This window comes from Pongo abelii, chromosome 7 (genome assembly GCF_028885655.2).
Source record: "Pongo abelii isolate AG06213 chromosome 7, NHGRI_mPonAbe1-v2.0_pri, whole genome shotgun sequence".
Taxonomy (NCBI): Eukaryota; Metazoa; Chordata; class Mammalia; order Primates; family Hominidae; genus Pongo; species Pongo abelii.
Genome location: NC_071992.2, coordinates 158,909,964 through 158,926,141, shown reverse-complemented (window position 1 = coordinate 158,926,141; position 16,178 = coordinate 158,909,964). Strand labels below are relative to the sequence as shown.

The 16,178-nt window shown below is 65.9% G+C and overlaps 1 protein-coding gene across 4 annotated transcripts in view; it reads right to left on the bottom strand.

The window, feature by feature from the left end:
* Nucleotides 1-15,934, bottom strand: part of ADGRB1 (adhesion G protein-coupled receptor B1) — a 102,450-nt gene extending 86,516 nt beyond the window's left edge. For 3 of the 4 annotated variants that reach the window (XM_054518963.2, XM_054518964.2, XM_054518965.2), the window contains exons 1-2: nt 15,477-15,594; nt 631-1,633 (exon numbers count right to left, since the gene is read on the bottom strand). In XM_054518963.2, coding sequence (XP_054374938.2) covers nt 631-1,414 — 784 coding nt within the window. In that variant the 5' untranslated portion in view covers nt 1,415-1,633; nt 15,477-15,594. Of the gene's footprint in view, nt 1-630; nt 1,634-15,476 lie in introns of all 4 variants that reach the window. The other variant, XM_054518966.2, reaches the window with a different exon arrangement.
* Nucleotides 15,935-16,178: the final 244 nt, after the last annotated feature.

The following is a 16,178-nucleotide window of genomic DNA, read 5'->3' as shown; positions in this document are numbered from 1 at the left end:
AGGGCTCTGGAGGGTTTTCACTGCTGCAGCCCCGGCCCCAGCACCTAGAGCGCGTGGCAGATGTGATTCATCCACCCAGAGCATACTCAACCCGAAACCTCATCTCCTGACCAAGTCTCCACAGAGCCCACCTGCCGACCTTTCCACGCAGCCCTAGTCCCCAGGACCATCATCCAGTCCCAGAGACTCCTGCAGCCCCCAGCCTCCGGCCGCTGCAGCCTCTGGCCCATTAAAGTTGTCCTGCCGGAGAGAAAGGGCGGGCCCTCTCCCAGCCAGGAGGATGATCCTTTCCCATCCTGGAGGGAATTAGGCCTTCAACGCTCAACAAGCACCCGCCGTGTGCCCGGGCTGGAGCTGCACACCTGCAGTGACCTTCACTCTTACTCTTTGCACAGGTGGATGGAGCAGCGCCTGGGAGGGTGCCAGGGTACACACTCCCCAGACAGCGGTGCTAGCAGGGCAGCCCTGCGGAAGAAGACCCTGGCCCCCCTCCTCTGCCCACCCACCTCCGCCTGTCCGCCCACCTCCTCTGTCCGCCCACTTCTCCCCATCCGCCCGCCTCCCCTGTCTGCCCACCTCCCCCTATCCGCCCACCTCCCGTGTCCGAAGGTTTCCCCGCCAGTCACTCACCTGTGGCGCCGTGCCCGCCCCGGTCCTGGGTCAGGCTGGTGAGGCAGTTTTCAGGGCCACCAGCCACCGCATCTCTTAAGCAGACATCCCCGCGGGGGGCCAGGGGTCCCGCGGCAGGGCCGCCCGCCTCGCCGCCCAGGCAGGCGCAGGGGGTCTGCATGATCCCGCAGGGGTGCGAGCTGCGGCTACCGGCCAGACACGCGTCCAGCCAGCGGCACAGCATCTGGCAGGCGGCACGGCTGGGGTTGCGGTTCCCCACCACCAGGTACTCCACGGAGAAGTCGTCGGTGGGGCCCGGCGGCCCGGCCCGGGGCCGGAGTTCGTCGTCCTGGGGCGGCTGCTGGCGCCGCATCTGCAGGAACTGCTTGCTGGCCTGCAGGAACGCCAGGGGTGCGGAGGGGTCGCAGAGCCGCAGCACCTCGTCGAAGCTCTCCACGCCCAGGTAGGTGCGCGTGGACTCCAGGAAGGAGTCGAACTGGTAGGTGCGCACGCGGCCGGGGCCGCTGCAGGGCACGGGCGCCTTGGCCACCTTCATGTAGAGAGTGTAGCGCCGCGGGTCCGGGTTGCGCAGCGTCCAGGAGCAGCGCGAGGCGTTGGCCGGGAACACGGCGGCCGCCGAGAAGTAGCCGAAGAACTTTCCCTGCACCAGCGTGGCGCACGGCTCGGGCCCGGGCCCCGCGTCTGCTCCGGCGGCCGCCCGCGCGCGGCGTCCCAGCAGCAGCAGCAGCAGCAGCAGCGGGGCGAGGATCCAGACGGGGCCCGGGGCGGCGGCCTGGCCCCTCATCCTAGCTCGCGGGGCCGCCGGGGTTCCGCGGGCTGGGCAGTCAGGCGCGGACCAGGTCTTGACATGCCAGGGTCCGGCGGCGGGCAGGGCCGGCCCGGTGGGGGCAGGGAGAAGGGGCAAGGGTGGGATGGGAGAGGGCCCTGCTTCAGGTGACAGAGAGGGCAGCAACGGCTTCTAAAGTCCAGGGCCCTGGTGCCAGCCTGTGGCCACCAGCAGCAGCTGGAAGAGAAAGAGCAGAGGGTCAGAGTGAGCCCCTGGGGAGACGTGGGCTCTGGGCATGGGGGTGGGCTCTCTCAGAGGAGGCAGCTCAGCCTGCTACCAACGAGGGCAGGAGGACTTTGGGCCGCAGACACAGGCCCTGGCACCCTTCCAGGCACCTGCTCCGTCCACCTGTCTGTCTACCACTCACCAGCGTGACCACCTGCAGGGGCAGCGGCCCAGCTTGGGGAACAAAGTACCTCCGCCTCCACCCAAGCCTGAGCAGGGAGGGGGTGGCAGTCCACCTGGGGCTTTTGGCGGTACCCCTTTGCCCAGGCAGCCTGGCGTGGCTCCCGGGGGCCCTGGCCTGCCTGCCTGCCCGCTCGCTCACCACGCTCTGCGTGGCTGCCCCTCTGTGAGTGGAGGGTGTAGCTCTCTCAGGCTCTCTCTTTCCTGCTGACCTTGGTCCCTCCTTTCTAACCTTCCTCCTTCCCGGGAAGATTTTGCAAACCCCGTGGGAAGGGAAGTGGGCCCGGAGCACAGGAACAAGGTTACTCGGGCAATTCCCCAGCCTCCCGTCTGGCCCCCGAGCCCTTTCTAAAGGCTTGGGGAGCAGGAAGGGGGTGCAGAGCCTCAATAGCAATGACTGGATCTTTGGGGTGAGGGGAGTTCAGATTTGGTGCCCCCCCCCAGACTGCCCTCTGCAGCCTCCAGCAGCCTGTGGAGGCTGCTCCTGCCAGGAAGCTCTCTTTCGGCCCTCCCACGTGTGTCCTCGTGCCCTAAAGCTACAGGCACAGGGCCTGGGGAGGGATGGAGGGGGGATGGAGCCACCAGGAGCCACCTCACCTTCGCCCTTCCTCTGCAAGCCTAGCATTACTTCCTATCATTCATGATGGGAAAACTGAGACACAGAGAGAATCCATAATTTACCCGTCACAGTGAGTGGGTGGGAGAACCCATATATAAGCCCCAGGCTGACCCTAAATTTGTGCCACCAGGAGACACCTCCCAGCTCCAGGAGAGGGCCCAGGTTGAGTGACTGCCCACTTACAGTGGCACGGGTGAGCAGAGGCACAGCGAAGGCCCTGGATTGGGGGCTGCCCTGGGCCCAGCGGGCATCCACCTTGCTGTGGACCTTGGCAAGTTCCTTCTGCCTACAGACCTCAGTCTCCTCACCACCCCCAAGGCCTCTGGCCAGGCTTTCCATCCCACCCAGCAGTTGAGCCAGTGCAGGAGGGAGGGGAGCTGTAGCCAGTCCCCCTCCTCCAGGCCACCCAGCCTCCTGGTGGGGATGCCTCCGCTCTGCTGACCGCGCAAATGCCGGTCGCCCGCCCACGGGACTTGCCGCTTCCTGCTGCCCGGGCCCAGCTGGCTGGCAACACAAGGTCGGTCACTGCTCTGCAGTCCCCTCCTGGCGTCCTTCCTGCACAGCCTTGTAGGCAGGACAGGGAGCTGGGCCCAGGCAGCCTCAAGGCCTGGCCCCAGCCTGAGCAGAGGCTCTGAGCCCATGGGAGCCAGGAGGCTGGAGGCTGGACTCGGGCTGTGCTCCTGACTGCACAGTGGCCTTGGACAAGTCTCTCACCACAAAGCCTCGGTTTCCCCATCTGTAAAGTGGGATGGGCACCCCACTGCTCTCAACAAGAGGTTAAGAGCTGGGTGGGGAAATTTTAGCCAGGGGGGTGCAGGAAGTGCTCCCAGCAGGGGAGGAAGCTGGCTGGGGCTTCTGGATCTGGGGACAGACATGGCCCAACCTGGCCCTCTGTGGTCTCATTCCTGGCAAACATTCCGGGCTCCCAAGAGAAAATTTTTTTAAAAAGGGGCAAACCTACAAAAAAATCTTCCCATCCTGGTGCCTTCGTGGCAGACCTGGGAAGACGCCGCCAGTCCCCTGCCTCCTGGAAGCCCTTCTCCAGTCCTGCCCCCAGACACGCTTGGCTGGGTGGGCTTGGACAAGGCATGGAAAAGCTGGGCTGTCCTGGGCGCCCCCTCACCATCTCATGGAGAGGGAGCAGCTGTGAGCAGGTCCCACAGCCAGAAGGCCTTCCCAGCCTCACCTTGCGCTACAGTCCCGGGGTGAGCCCAGTCCTGGGTGAGTGTCGGCAGAGCCTAGCAGAGCACCAGTCCTACCTGGTGCTGACCCCACGTGGCCTTGACTCCTTCACAGGCCAGCCAGCCTCACTGCCCCATATGCCCCTCCAAGTGCCAAGGAGGCCCCAGGCAATCCTGTTAGCCCTGACCCTAAGTCAGTGTCAACCCCAGATGCACTACCTTCCCCCAGAGGGACCCGCATAGCTCAAGATGCCAGGGCCCACCTCTCCCCTCCTCATCCCAGGCCCTGGCAGCTCCACCCCATAGCCTTCCCAAGGCGGAGCAGGTTCTGGGGGCCTGTGGTGCCAGGAGCGGGCACAGGAGCTGGGGTGTACAAGGACCAGCCTCTGTGGGTCTGCGGCCAGGCACGGAGTCTTTAGGGCCTCGGTCATCCCATCTGGAAACTGGTACAGCCTGGCTGCCTAGAAGGGGAGCGCAGCCTCATAAGCCCAGCTGGCCACGACGAGGCTGGTGTCTGCAACGCCACGTGGACTGTGCAGGCCTGGGAGGGGTGTCCCAGGACAGGCTCCAGCTTGGTGAGAAAACCCAGAAGAGTCCATCCCAGGTTCACAGGGAGATAGGATGTGTGCCAGGCACTCTGTCGCTGAGGCACCCTGTTACAGATCCATTTTACAGATGGGCATGCCGAGGTCCACAGAGGGGCCATGCCTTGGTGGAGGCTCACAGCTGGTACTGGGCACCTGAGCCTGGAATCCAGCTCAGGCCTGCGGGTCACCGCCCATGCTCTCTGCACAGCATGGCCCAGCATGGCCCCAAAGCAGGTGGACGAGGGCCTCCCCCTGCCCTAGAGAGCTGAGCCGAGTGGAGGCCTCCTGGCACCCCCTAGGGCCCTGGTATCACTGGTCGCCTCTCATTGTCACCAGCTCACTCCACGCCTTGAACCCTCTTAGTACCGGTATGAGGCCCACCCTGTAGGCAAGAGGTGGCAGAGGGGATCAGAAGCAGCCAGTGCCCCTATCAGAACCGCCCCTTAGAAGGCCCACCCTGGCAGTGCTGGGGTCACCCTGGGGGTGATGGCGAGGGAGTGGCATGAGGGCCAGGAGTGGCTATGGGGAAGGAGAGTGCTCAGGAGGTGGAAGGGGGAGGCCCCAGCACCAGCCAGGCATGGAAGGTGCACACGGCCCACTTCTGGCCTGGAGAGGGAGGAGGTAGGAGGTACCTGCAGGGAGGAGGTGCTAAGGGCCAGGCAGTGCAACTGCCCAGTGCCCTGGCAGGGACCTGGGGCCTTGGCAGACTGTCTCGGGGCCAGGAGATGGCCCAGAAGTGCCCATCCCTGGGATTCTTAAACCTTGAGCCCCGGGGTTCCACAGGAGGGACCACAGGGGCCATCAGCAAGTCAGGGGGGTGTGGGGAGGGAGGGCTCAGGTTACTTCCCAGCTCCCCAGCATCCCCTAGAACATCTCTGACTGAGCTGCTCCCCGCCCAGGCCTTGGGAGAGGCTGTATTGGCCAGAAGGCCGGCCCAGCTGACATGAATTTGAGACCCACAGAACTAGCCCAAACCTGCCTTTTCTGGCTGGGCCACTGGGCAACGCTGGGCAGGAGCCCAGGCCATTGTCTTGGCTGATGGCCCCTGAGCCTGCCAGTGGGCACGGGCCTCCCCACCTGCCACACTCACCCCCTGCCCTGCCCCCAGCAGACCCACCCATCCCTGAGCCAGCCGAGGTCTCCTGCACCCCACCTGCCTGCCACTCTCCAACAGGGCCACCCCGGAGCCTTCTCACACCAAGGCAGGCCCAGGCGGGCAGAGAGCTGACCAAGGCCGGGGGCAACCAGGGACCATCTCCTCAGGCTCCTATCCCCCCATGCCAGGCCCGAGCCGGGCACTGCAGCCCAGGTCACACGGCTGCCGACAGTCTAGCTGAGACGCAGTGGGGCCTGCAGGAGAGACTCCTGATCCTTCCTGGCACCCAGGGTGGCATTCAGGAGGGGTCAGCGCCTGAGTGGGGCCCTGAGGATGAGTGGGTCCCTCTGCTTGCTGGGGGCAGGGGTGGGCCTGTGTAGTGTTTGGGCCAGGAGGAAGGTCAATGCGGATAGGGTCACAAGAGACTTCCAGAGAGCAAATGGGGGAGGGGCTGGTGGCCTCTGCTGAGATGTGGAGGGGGATGAGCAGATGTGTGTCACTGTGTGCACGAGTGCATGTGCATGTGTGCGCACCTGTGTGCCTGTGTGTGCCCAAGTGCATATGTGTGTGCACGTGTTCCTGTGTACCTGTGAGTGTGCATATGTGAGCATGAACACGCACTCACATGCGACACATTTATACAAGGCCATGTGGCTGTGGGACAGCCTGGGCTTCGTGCTGTACTTGCTGGGATGTGAGGGCAGCGGGGACAGAGACGGGGCTGGGAGAGGAGGGTGTGCCCCAGAGGGTGCGTTTAGCCAGAAGCACAGTCACAGCCTTGGAGAAAGGGGTCCAGGCCTGAGGCCAACAATGGCTCCACCCTGGGGCAGCCGCTGTGGTATCTGCACAGCTGTACCTCTGGCCTCGGCTCCCCTGAGCTGGCTCACCCTTCTCCCCCCGGCCACACCAGCTCCCGGGTCCCCTAGGTTGGGAGGATCCCCCGGGGGCCCCGGGAGTTGGACCTGGCCCTGGTCCCTCAAAATCCATGCTCTGTGCTTCTCCATCAGGTGCCTTGATTTCCCCAGCAGGCTTTTCCAGCCTCATCCTCCAAAGGCGTGCTCCATGCAGCAGTCAGGGACCCTGAAGATTGAGGCCGGGCTGACCCCTGAGCCCACCCCATGCCAGCCCTCCACTATGAGGACAGAAAGCTCTGGGCATCCAGGCCACAGGTGACGGGGTGTGAGAGGCTCATGGGCTGCCCCCATTGCTGGGGGACCCGTGTGGGCGCTGGTCACTCCTGGCTTTAAGTGTTACAATTTAATGGCAAAACTGTCATCAACTCTCTTGCAGAGAAGTGGGCGATTGTCTTGGTCCCCGAACCACAGGCCACTTCTCTGGTCATTGGTTTCTATATCTCAGCCTGGATAACAGCAGCTCCCGTTACCCACTGTCCCTCAGCCTCCCAAGGACAGTGACCAATTACCAGCAAAGCCCTCACAGGTTCCTGCCTTTCTCATCACCTTCTCCAGCGTCAAATTGCCCTTGTTGTCAGGAAGTTCTTTCTGGTGTCTAGCCCCTATCCCTTCTGCTGCAGAGGAGGCTGGCCAGCTTCTGCGAGGTGGTCTCAGGGAGGGTGGGGGGTGCCGCCGGTCTCTGGGCAGAGGTGACAGGGTGAGGGCCTGGGCTGGCAGACAGGGGACCCAGAGAGGTGGGGCAGCAGGAGCCAGCCACGCTGGGCCGGGGAGCAGAGTTGGGGGCCACAGAGAGGGGAAGTGGGTACCAACCTTCACTACGCGCTGACCACAGGCCAGCAACGGGCCTGAGATTATACACGAACCCCTCCTTCAATCTCACAGCTTCTGCAGGAGGTGGGTGAGGCAGTGACCCCCATCACAGACACCCTCAGATGAGAGGCACCGCACCCACCTCCCGCCGCCATCCTGCGCCTGTGCAAACTGCACACACACACCCCACCCTGCCATCAGGCCTGGGTTCCAGTCACACCCTGCACCTCGGTTTCCCCACCATCAACCCGGGGCGGTGGATGCTGTCCAACGCCCTTCTCTCGGGGCACTGGGGCTCCTCCATGAGGCTCGGCACCCCATGCCCGCTCTGGGTCCAGTCCACACCGGACAGACCCGACCCTGGGCTCAGGCCTCCTGCGTCCCCTCCCCGCCCACCCCAGGCCACCAATGGCATCCCCAGACACCAGCCACAAAAGGCACTCTGTTGTCCTGCCGGCCCTCTGAACAGTGCCCGCCTGTGTGTCCTGAGAAAAGGCTGCACGGGGGGAGGGGCGGGGTGGGCACCCTCAGCACCGACTGCCCAGGGGGCTGGGAGGCAGACGGCTGGCCTTCCCCGCTCAGGGTGCCCATGGCCCCCATTCAAGCAGCCTGGTACCGGAAGCAGAGGCAGCACTGTCCTCCGCCTGTGAGGTCCTGGCAGGGCCCCTGACATGGGCCCAGGACAACTTATTTGCGTGTCTCAGGGGTTCAGAGCCATAAGAAGTGGGCCAGAGAGTCGGGGACTAGCCAAGTCGAGGAGGGGGTGCCGAGATAGCCTCCCCCCGACAGGGTAACCACCAGATGCCACCTGCCCTACCCCAGCTTGTGCCAACCACACCCCCACTGGCCAACCTGCAGGGTAGCTAGGCCTGCCCATAGAGAGCCCAGGTCACGTGCCACCCACAGCAGAGGCAGGCCAGGGAAGCCTCTCTTAAGGGTGGGCAGGGCTGCCAGCAGTGTTGGACCCCCTGGGCGTGGGCCCCCAAGGGCGTAGGAGCCCACCATGTTCACAGAGCCCGACAGGCCCAGCCCCACCCAGCTGCCTGGGCACAGGGGTGCCCAAAGAATCTGGCCAGAGCTGCTGGCAGGGAGAGAAAGGCCCTTCTTACAGAGACCACTGTGGGGCTGAGGCAGAAGGGGCTCTGTCCTGTGCCAAGCTCCGCTCTGGCCGGCCCCATGCTCTGCCCTGGCACACAGACCTTCATCTGACCCCCCACCCGCAGAAGGCAAGGTGATCGCAGCCTGCAGTTCCCCAGACATGGATACAGGCCCAGAGGGACCGACCGGCCCCTAGTGACTCCAGGGGAAGATAGGAGCTGTGTTACCCCTCATCTCACCCAACTGTCCCAGACCACCTTGGCCCGGCGTCAGAGGCCAGCTTTCCAACGGCCCTCAGGCTCCAGGCCTCACTGCACCTCCCATAGTCTAGGGCTCATCACCCCAAGCCACCTGCAGGCCCTAAAGATGCTTCCTGTGCTGAAGCTCCTCTGTCCCTGCCCTGCTGCACTGAGGTCCCAGGCACACCCCGGGGATGATCCGAGGCCAGAGTGAGGAGGGCTACCTTGCCTAGGAGTTGTCCTCGAGGGCAGGGCTGCCCGGCCAGGCTGGTGAGCCCCTAGCAGCAGTATGGGGACCTGAGGAGGAGGCTGCACTCAGCCTGGACTCCAAAATGGCTGGTATCCTGGCTCGAGGACCCCTGAGAGGCGGCTGTACCACGGGAGCAGGCCCCAACCCAGGCCTCCGCTCCACCACGGCGGGCAGGCAGTTATGTGGCAATGGGGAGGAACAGCTGCAGCCAGGGCCCAGCATCTGGGAGGAGCAAGACCGAGGGAGAGAGTAGGTGTGTCCAGCAGGTGAGCAGCCTTGGCGCAAGGAGGGGCTAGAGGATGCATGTGTGGCTATGTGAGCTGCACATATGTGTGCGTGTGTGCATGTGGTGATGAGTGCAAGTGAAAGCCGTGCAGGTGTGAGTGGTGTGTGTGTGAGCGAGTGTGGGGAACAGAATGTGCGTGTTCACCAGCTGAGTTACACACGTGAGTGTGCACATGTGGCGTGTGCTTCAGGGGGTTAGGAAGTGTGTGCACGTGCAGGGTGTGTGCATGCTCCTTTTGTGAGTTATTACAAGTGTGTGTGCACACTGTTCAAGGGCTGTGTGCACATGCATGTGTGCAGGTGTATGTCAGCAAGTGTGTGCACACAGAGTGAGTTGCTAGCATGCGGGTCTGCACACGTCTTTCAGGTGTGCGAGTGGCAAGGCGGGTCTATGTGTGCATGTAGGTGCGCTGTGGTGGAGAGGAAGGCTTTCTGGAGGAGCTGCCCATGAGATCTGGAATGGGCACAGGGACAGACTCTCTGGGGCTGGGGAACAGGGAGGGGGTGCAGAGTGCAGGGGCCCTTCTCCTCCTCCCTGAATCCCATTCCTTTTCCCCGGGGCTCTGAAATCCCATTGAAATGCGTTCCTCTGGGGTGGCCATTACCCCCAAGCTGGAACTGGGGCCTCACCAAGATTTGCCTGGACAGCCCTACCTCTCCCTGGCACTTCACAGGCGCTACCCTGGACGCTCTGGCACTCTCCAGGACACGCAGGTAGGGCCGCCCACCCTCCTGTCACAGAGATGCCAACTTAGCCTCAGAGAGGTGCTGGCCCAAAGACCGACCGTGTGCCCCCAGGGCCCGGGAGGATGGGCCGGGATTCATGGTGGTCGGGGGTGGGGTGTGGGCTTTGCAAGCCTCCTTCCCCGCCTTGCACCCAGGCCAGTACCCAGCCAGCACCCTCTTCTCAGCCTCCTGGCCGCTCCTCTGCGTTTCTTACTTCAAAGACCCCTCAACCACATGTCTCAGTCAAGAGTCAGCACCCCCAAAACTGGCCCACAGCTGAGTGAGGAGTGGGGGACAGGCACCAGGACACAGGTTCTGTCTCATCTCAAGGTCCACCCCAGTCTCTGAGCTCCCAGTAATCCCTGGGTCCTCCTGACCTCAGCTGCACTGGGCCGGGACCGCTCAGTTGCCTGGCGGACTGCAGGGGACCAGCCTGCCGCATGCTTCTCTCCCAGGAAGGCAAGTGGCTGGGGGCCTAACAGCGAAGCTGCAGAGAGGACTTCTGCCGTGCCCTTCCCCTGACCGAGCCCCAGAGAGGGATGCCTGAGAGAACAGAACGCCACAAGCAGGAGGACAGCCATGGGGGCCAGTGAAGGGGACAGGAGCCTAAGGTTGGGGCCAAGGTGACAGCGATCCTGCTGAGGGAGGTGGCTGTGAGGGGTGTCCAGGTGCTGCTGAGGCGAGTGGGAGTGATGGGGGGAAGGTGTTTGTTGGCTTTGGTGTTGGGGATGGAGGTGGGGTCAGATAGGAACGATGGTGCGGTGTGGTGCTGGCGGCAGGGTGCGGCTGAGATAGCCTCGGGGGCAATGGTGGTGGGGGTGATGGGGTGGGGTGAGATGGTAGGGGGGCAGTGAGGGTGCTGGTGTCAAATATGAGGGTGCTGTGGCTGGTGATGAGCAGGACAAGGGACAGAAGGGGTGGGTGTGTGCATGTTTGTATTTGTGAAACCCATGCAGGGAAGGAGGGAGGAGGGGCAGAGGTCTCCACCAGTCTATCCAGGCAGGGTAGCCCGGAACAACAGAGCCTGTAACAGGGGTGGCAGGAGGCGAGGGGACCAGGGCTCTGTGGAGGAAGGAGGCTAGTCCTTTGGTACTGATCCTATTTTTTGTTGCTTCCTTAATTAACAGAAATGAGTTAGTATGAAAAAAGAAGAGAGAGAGAGGGTGGGGCAGGAGTGGAGACGTCCGGAGCCCCCTCCTCAGTGGCATGTGCTTTGCGGGAGAAGGGGGATCCTCACCTTAACCCCGAGGAGTGGAGCACAGATGAGGAAAGGAGGCGCCACGGCCTGATGAAGGTCACAGAGCAGAACGCAGGGCCAGCACCCCCTGGGTCCCACTGCCAGTCCCTGCCTGCGGGGGCCTCCCTGCCCCATCCCTGGACATGAACATCCAGGCTGTGTCTTCCGGATCGTGGGTCTGTAGGTCTGAACCTCCCCTCCTTCCCCTCTGCGTGTGTAGACAGGCACACATCGCAGGGCGGGGGTGCCGTGTGCACCCGTGTGCACCTCACGGTGTGCTCGTGCTGACCCATGTCCTCGTGAGCCCACAATGGGACGCAGGTTTTCGGGCGGTGCACCCTGGCGTTCCGTGTTTCTTGCCTTTGTGGGGACACGCGTGCCTGCTCTGGGTGTCTGCTTGCGTCTCACACTGGGGTGTGTGTTGGTCTTGGGTGGCGTCGGGGCTGGCTGCCGCCCACTGAGATGAATGTGGCGTGAGCCTTGTGCAGTGCAGCTGTGGGCGTGGCAGCGGCACTCAACAGGCTGTGCACTCAGCCTCCTGACGCGCCCTATGACCTGCGGCCCACGGGGCGCCCCATCTCTTTGGCATCCCCATCAGGCCAAGCCACCAACCCTGTTCAAGACCCTCCTGTGGCTCCTGACAGCAGCTCCCAGCACATGGGCCAAGACCTTCAGGGCTCAGGTCTGGCTCGGACCCCTCTGCAGCCCGTCCTGCCTCCTACCTTCCTCTCCAGCTCTGGTCTATTTCTCACACCCGCACTATGCCCTGCCCCAGGGCCTTTGCACTGCCGGCTCTTCCTTCTGCCCGGACCTCTGACCCCTTCATCACCCACCCACCTGCCCTTCCGTGGGACACCTCCTGGGTGAGCCCCACTTCTAGGCCTCTGTAGGTTGCCTTCTTGCACTCCCTAGAGCCTCCTTGGCAGAGCTGGTCAGGGGCTTTTTCCTTCATATTCCCGCAGCCTTAGTGCTTGGGGTGGGGGATTGCACAGGACCACGCCCTCCCCCTTGCCCCCTGCCCTGCTCCCAGTGCGAGGGTGTTCACATGGGCACCCACGCGTCTAGTGAGTGCCACTTCCTCTGTGTGCACGCCGGCTGTCTACAGGGGGATCCCAGGCCTGTGCGTGTTTACCCAGAAGTCACAGCTCTGCCGATGGCGCAGCTGCAGCCAGGGAGGCCGGAGACTTCCAGAGGACAAAGGGAGGGCGTGGGCTCGCGGGCCCCGAGGGGTTAACAATACCCTCCTGGTTTGGGGTCTTTGCTGAGGGTCGGGTGTTGGAGCTCTCCTCCCGGGGGTCCATCCCGTGCACACAGAGCAGACCCGGGGGCAGCCCAGAGCCAGAGCCGACGGTAAAACGGGGTTTGACTAAATCCTGCCATCCGGGGCCACACCGGCGCGAGTCCCGCCCCCGTCACGCACACACATGTGCAAGTCTGCATGCCTGCACACACGTGCCCCCAGCCTCCCGGACGGGCACGCACGTGCATGCGCGCCACACATGGACACAAGCACGCAACGCGCGCTCACGCCAGCGCACCGCACACGGGGACCCGGCCGGGCCGGCGAAGGGGGCTCTGGCCGAGACGCGAAGCGCGTCACGGGACCCGGCGGCGGGAGCGGACAGCGAGCGAGCGAGCGAGCGGGCGGGAGGGAGGGGGCGGCCGGGGCTGCCCAAGATGGGGCCGGAGCCGCGGGCCAGGCGCGGAGGAGACGGAAGGGGCGGGCAGGGCCGCGCGGGCGCGGTGCGGGCGCCCTCTCCCGGCAGTCAGCGGCAGCGCGCCGGCCCTCCGCCCTCCGCCACTGCGGCCCCGCGCCGGCCGCCTGGGCCTGGAGCCCCGAGGCGGCCCCGGAGGACGGGCCCTGCGCCCCACGACCCACTCCCGGGTGCGGGGTCGGGCCGACCAGGGGCGGAGGGCGCCGCAGGAGGCTGCTGGGACCCCGGGCGCTTGCTTGGCCCTCCCTGGGGCCCTTCATGCCCGGCCCCACGGCTGTGTCCGCAAGCGCAGATGGTCTCGGGACCCTGGCCGCCCTGACGCCGCAGACCCAGCACGCTGCGGACCCGGCACGTTGGATCTCGGGACAAGCGCGGAGGGTCGGGGGCTGGAAGGGATCCGAGAGCAGAGCCCGCGCCCCCATTTCACGGACGCGGCCACCGAGGTCCGAGAGGGGCCGGAGCCTGCGGGAGAGGGAAGGGCCTCCGAGGGCTCCACAACTTGGCTGCGCCCCCTCCCTAGCCCGGGATCCGGAGGAGTGCTGCCTGAGGCCGAGGCGACGAATCGCCCCCTATCCGCCCCCGCGCGGGACCCCGGCAGGAACAAGCAAGCGCCCTTCCCTGGGATCGGAGGCGGCAAACTCCCGGCTCGAGCCCCCAGCGCAGCGCCCACCCGCGGAGCCGCGCGCCTCTCTGGCGCATCCCTGGGCTTCGCGGCTCGGCCCTCAGCCGCCGGGGCTCCCGGGCCAGCCTTCTGCCCCCCAGATCGAGGCGCAACAAGTCCGAAAGCAGCGCCAAGGAGCAGCTAGCGAGCCGAAGGGAGGGCGTGGGGCGCCGGACGCTCCGGGATCCCCGAACGCGCGCAACGTCCGCCTCCGGGGACCGGGCGCGGGCGGCGAGCGCGCGGGACTGACTCGGCGGGCTGCCCACACCCCCTTCCAGGGCCCCGACTGTGCGCGGACGGGGGCGCGCCCAGGAACCCCCGCCCCCTCCTTCGCCTGCTTGACCTTGCTGGGTACTCAAAGCTGGACTCGGAGGCACCCCGGCGTGCGGGCGCAGAGTTTCGCTGCCGCCCACGGGAGGGAGCGGCTCGACCTCCCTCGTTGCCTCCTCGGCAGCCGGGGTCGCAGACGAGTGGAAGGCATGAGGGTTCTAGGAAACGTGACAGTCGCCTCCCCAGACCCCACACACCGCATACCACCTCCCTCCCAGATAGAAAAGGGACCCAGCTCCCCTTTCCCCCGCCTCCGCCCGCGCGGCCTCTGCTGTTCCCCCGCGGCGGCTCTCGCTCCGAGGGGGCGTGTGTTTGTCTCTGTGGGGAGAGCACTGAGGGTCTCCGTGGGTTCCCAGGGTGGAGCGGGAGAGCAGACCTCCCAGCCCCCTCCCCAACACAAACGACAAGCGGCTCCTCTGGGGCGGGAGTGCAGGCCCCCTACCCGCCCACACGCCTTCCTGCCTTTCAACTACTCCGGAGTTGCAGCCCAGGAATCTGCGCCCCAGACCCGGAGGAAGAACGGGGAGGTCGCGGCGGGGACGGGTGCTGAAAGAGGGCTGGCTTAGGGCTCTTCGGGTCCCAGCCTGGGCGCCTGCGCTCCAAGAAACTTAGAAGCCCAAAATAAAAGTGGAAAGGGGTAAGGTGCCCAGCGGCCTGGGGCTGGGGTGCCAGATTAGGCGTTCTCCTCAGGCTGCCGGGGAGTGGCCAAGCAGGAGCCGCCGCGGCCAGGAGGAGGGACCCGGGCTCGGAGCCGCAGCCTCCGTCAAGCCCTCCCGGTCGCATCGCTTCGCGGTGATTCTCAGCTCCACCGCCCCCTCCCGAGGCCGGAGGAGCTCTCTACCTCGCCCAGGGGGCCGCGGGGACCTAGGGAGAGGGCTCCTTGCCGGTTCCAGAGCCCCCAGCCTCCCCAGGAGGGGGCGGGGGCCGTGCTCGTTCCTCGAGGCAGCTCCGCGCGGCTCCTAGCTAGCGCGGCGACGGTGGAGGGCCGGCGGCCTCTGCTCACCGGCGACGCGGACCCGGGAGTGCTCGGCGCCCGGGAGTGCTGGCGCTTGGAGCGGAGACGGCACAGGGCCGGCCCAAAGTTGACAGCGGCTTATCCGCGCGGCCTGTCCGACCCAGTGGAAAGGTAGACAAGGAGGGAAGAGCGAGGGCGTTCGCGTGGGGGTGGGGGGCGCAAAAATAGCCCTCCGCCCGAAGTGGGGGAGAGTACCTCCAGGGAGTCTCCACCGCCAATGCCAGGTCTACAGGCGAGGGCTTCTACGGGCGAGGGCTTCGAGAAGGAGTCTGGGGTTTTCTCCTGCCTGCCCCGGGCTCTGTGCGTGGGGGGAGGACGTCTCGGGCCCTTACAATGTCTGTAGGGGGCCCTGGACGTGATTAGCAGGAGGGGGACACGCTTGGCGGCTCTCCGGAGCCTGCTGCGTCTATGTGTGGCTGTTGGAGGCCATGGGGGGCTCCCTTAGACCCTCGCCAGCGTCTGTGTGTGCTGGGGGTACAGCGGGAACGCCCTCCCCAGCCTGCCCTGTGCATGTGATGAGCAGGGGTGCCAGGCTGTGGTGTGTGGATGGGGAGGAGGCGAGCGGCGCCGAGGAGCCTCTCCTGCGTCCAGGGTCGCCCCCTCCTCAGCCTGCCCAATGCGGGCTCGCGGGGACCTGCCACATTCCATCGCCAGCGCTGGAGGAGGCAGGGGGCTGAGGGGGTAGGGGGTGGGGGTCCAAACTCCTGAGCTCTGAGCGCAAAACCTCGGAGCTGCGAAGCCCCAAACGGCGAAGTTAGGAAGTCTGGGCGCCCGCCCCTCCCCCGACCCCCTCCCACCCTCGCTGCGCCCCCACCCGCCGCGCCCCCAGCCCCCCGCCGGAGCCTTCCTTACCTTCCCCAGCAGCAGCGGCCCCGCCGGCGAGGACTCGATCCGGCGAGTTGCAAATCCCCGCGAGCGCCTCGCGTCGCCGGCGGCCGAGCCGGGCGCCCGACCGGAGGTGGGGGGGCTCCTCCAGCCGCCGCCGCCCCCGGCCCGCTCTGGGCCTCACCGGGACGCCCCCTGGAGCGCACCCGCCGGCGCACGCAGGCCCCCTCCCCTTCCCCCGCGCCTGCTGGAGCCCCCCGGGCGCCCGGAGGGTCCGGATGCCCGCGCTGCGGACGATGCTGGCGCGCGGGCCCGGGCCGGGCCAGGACGCGGCGCGGCCGCCTGTGCTCCCGGCTCGCCGGCTCCGCGCTCGCTCCGCCGGGGCCGCCGCCAACGCCGCGCCCGCCGCCGCCGCCTGCGCCCGCAGCTCCCTCTCCGGCCGCCGCCGCCGCCGCTCCGCTCCTCTCGCCTGCCCGGCTCTTCTCGCCTTTTTTCCCCTTCCTGGGGGGGGGGGGGGGGCGAGCCGAGCCGAGCCGGGGGCGGGGCGGCGCGGGGAGGAGGAGGAGGAGGCCGAGGACGAGGAGAAGGAGGAGGAGAGAGGCGAGAGCTGCTTCCCCCCACCCGGCTGCCGGCGCTCCCCAATCTCTCGCTCTCTGAAACTGGATCCCGAATCGGGAGCCAGAGACTGCATTACGGATTACATCAGGCTTTATAGAGCTTCCAGATCAC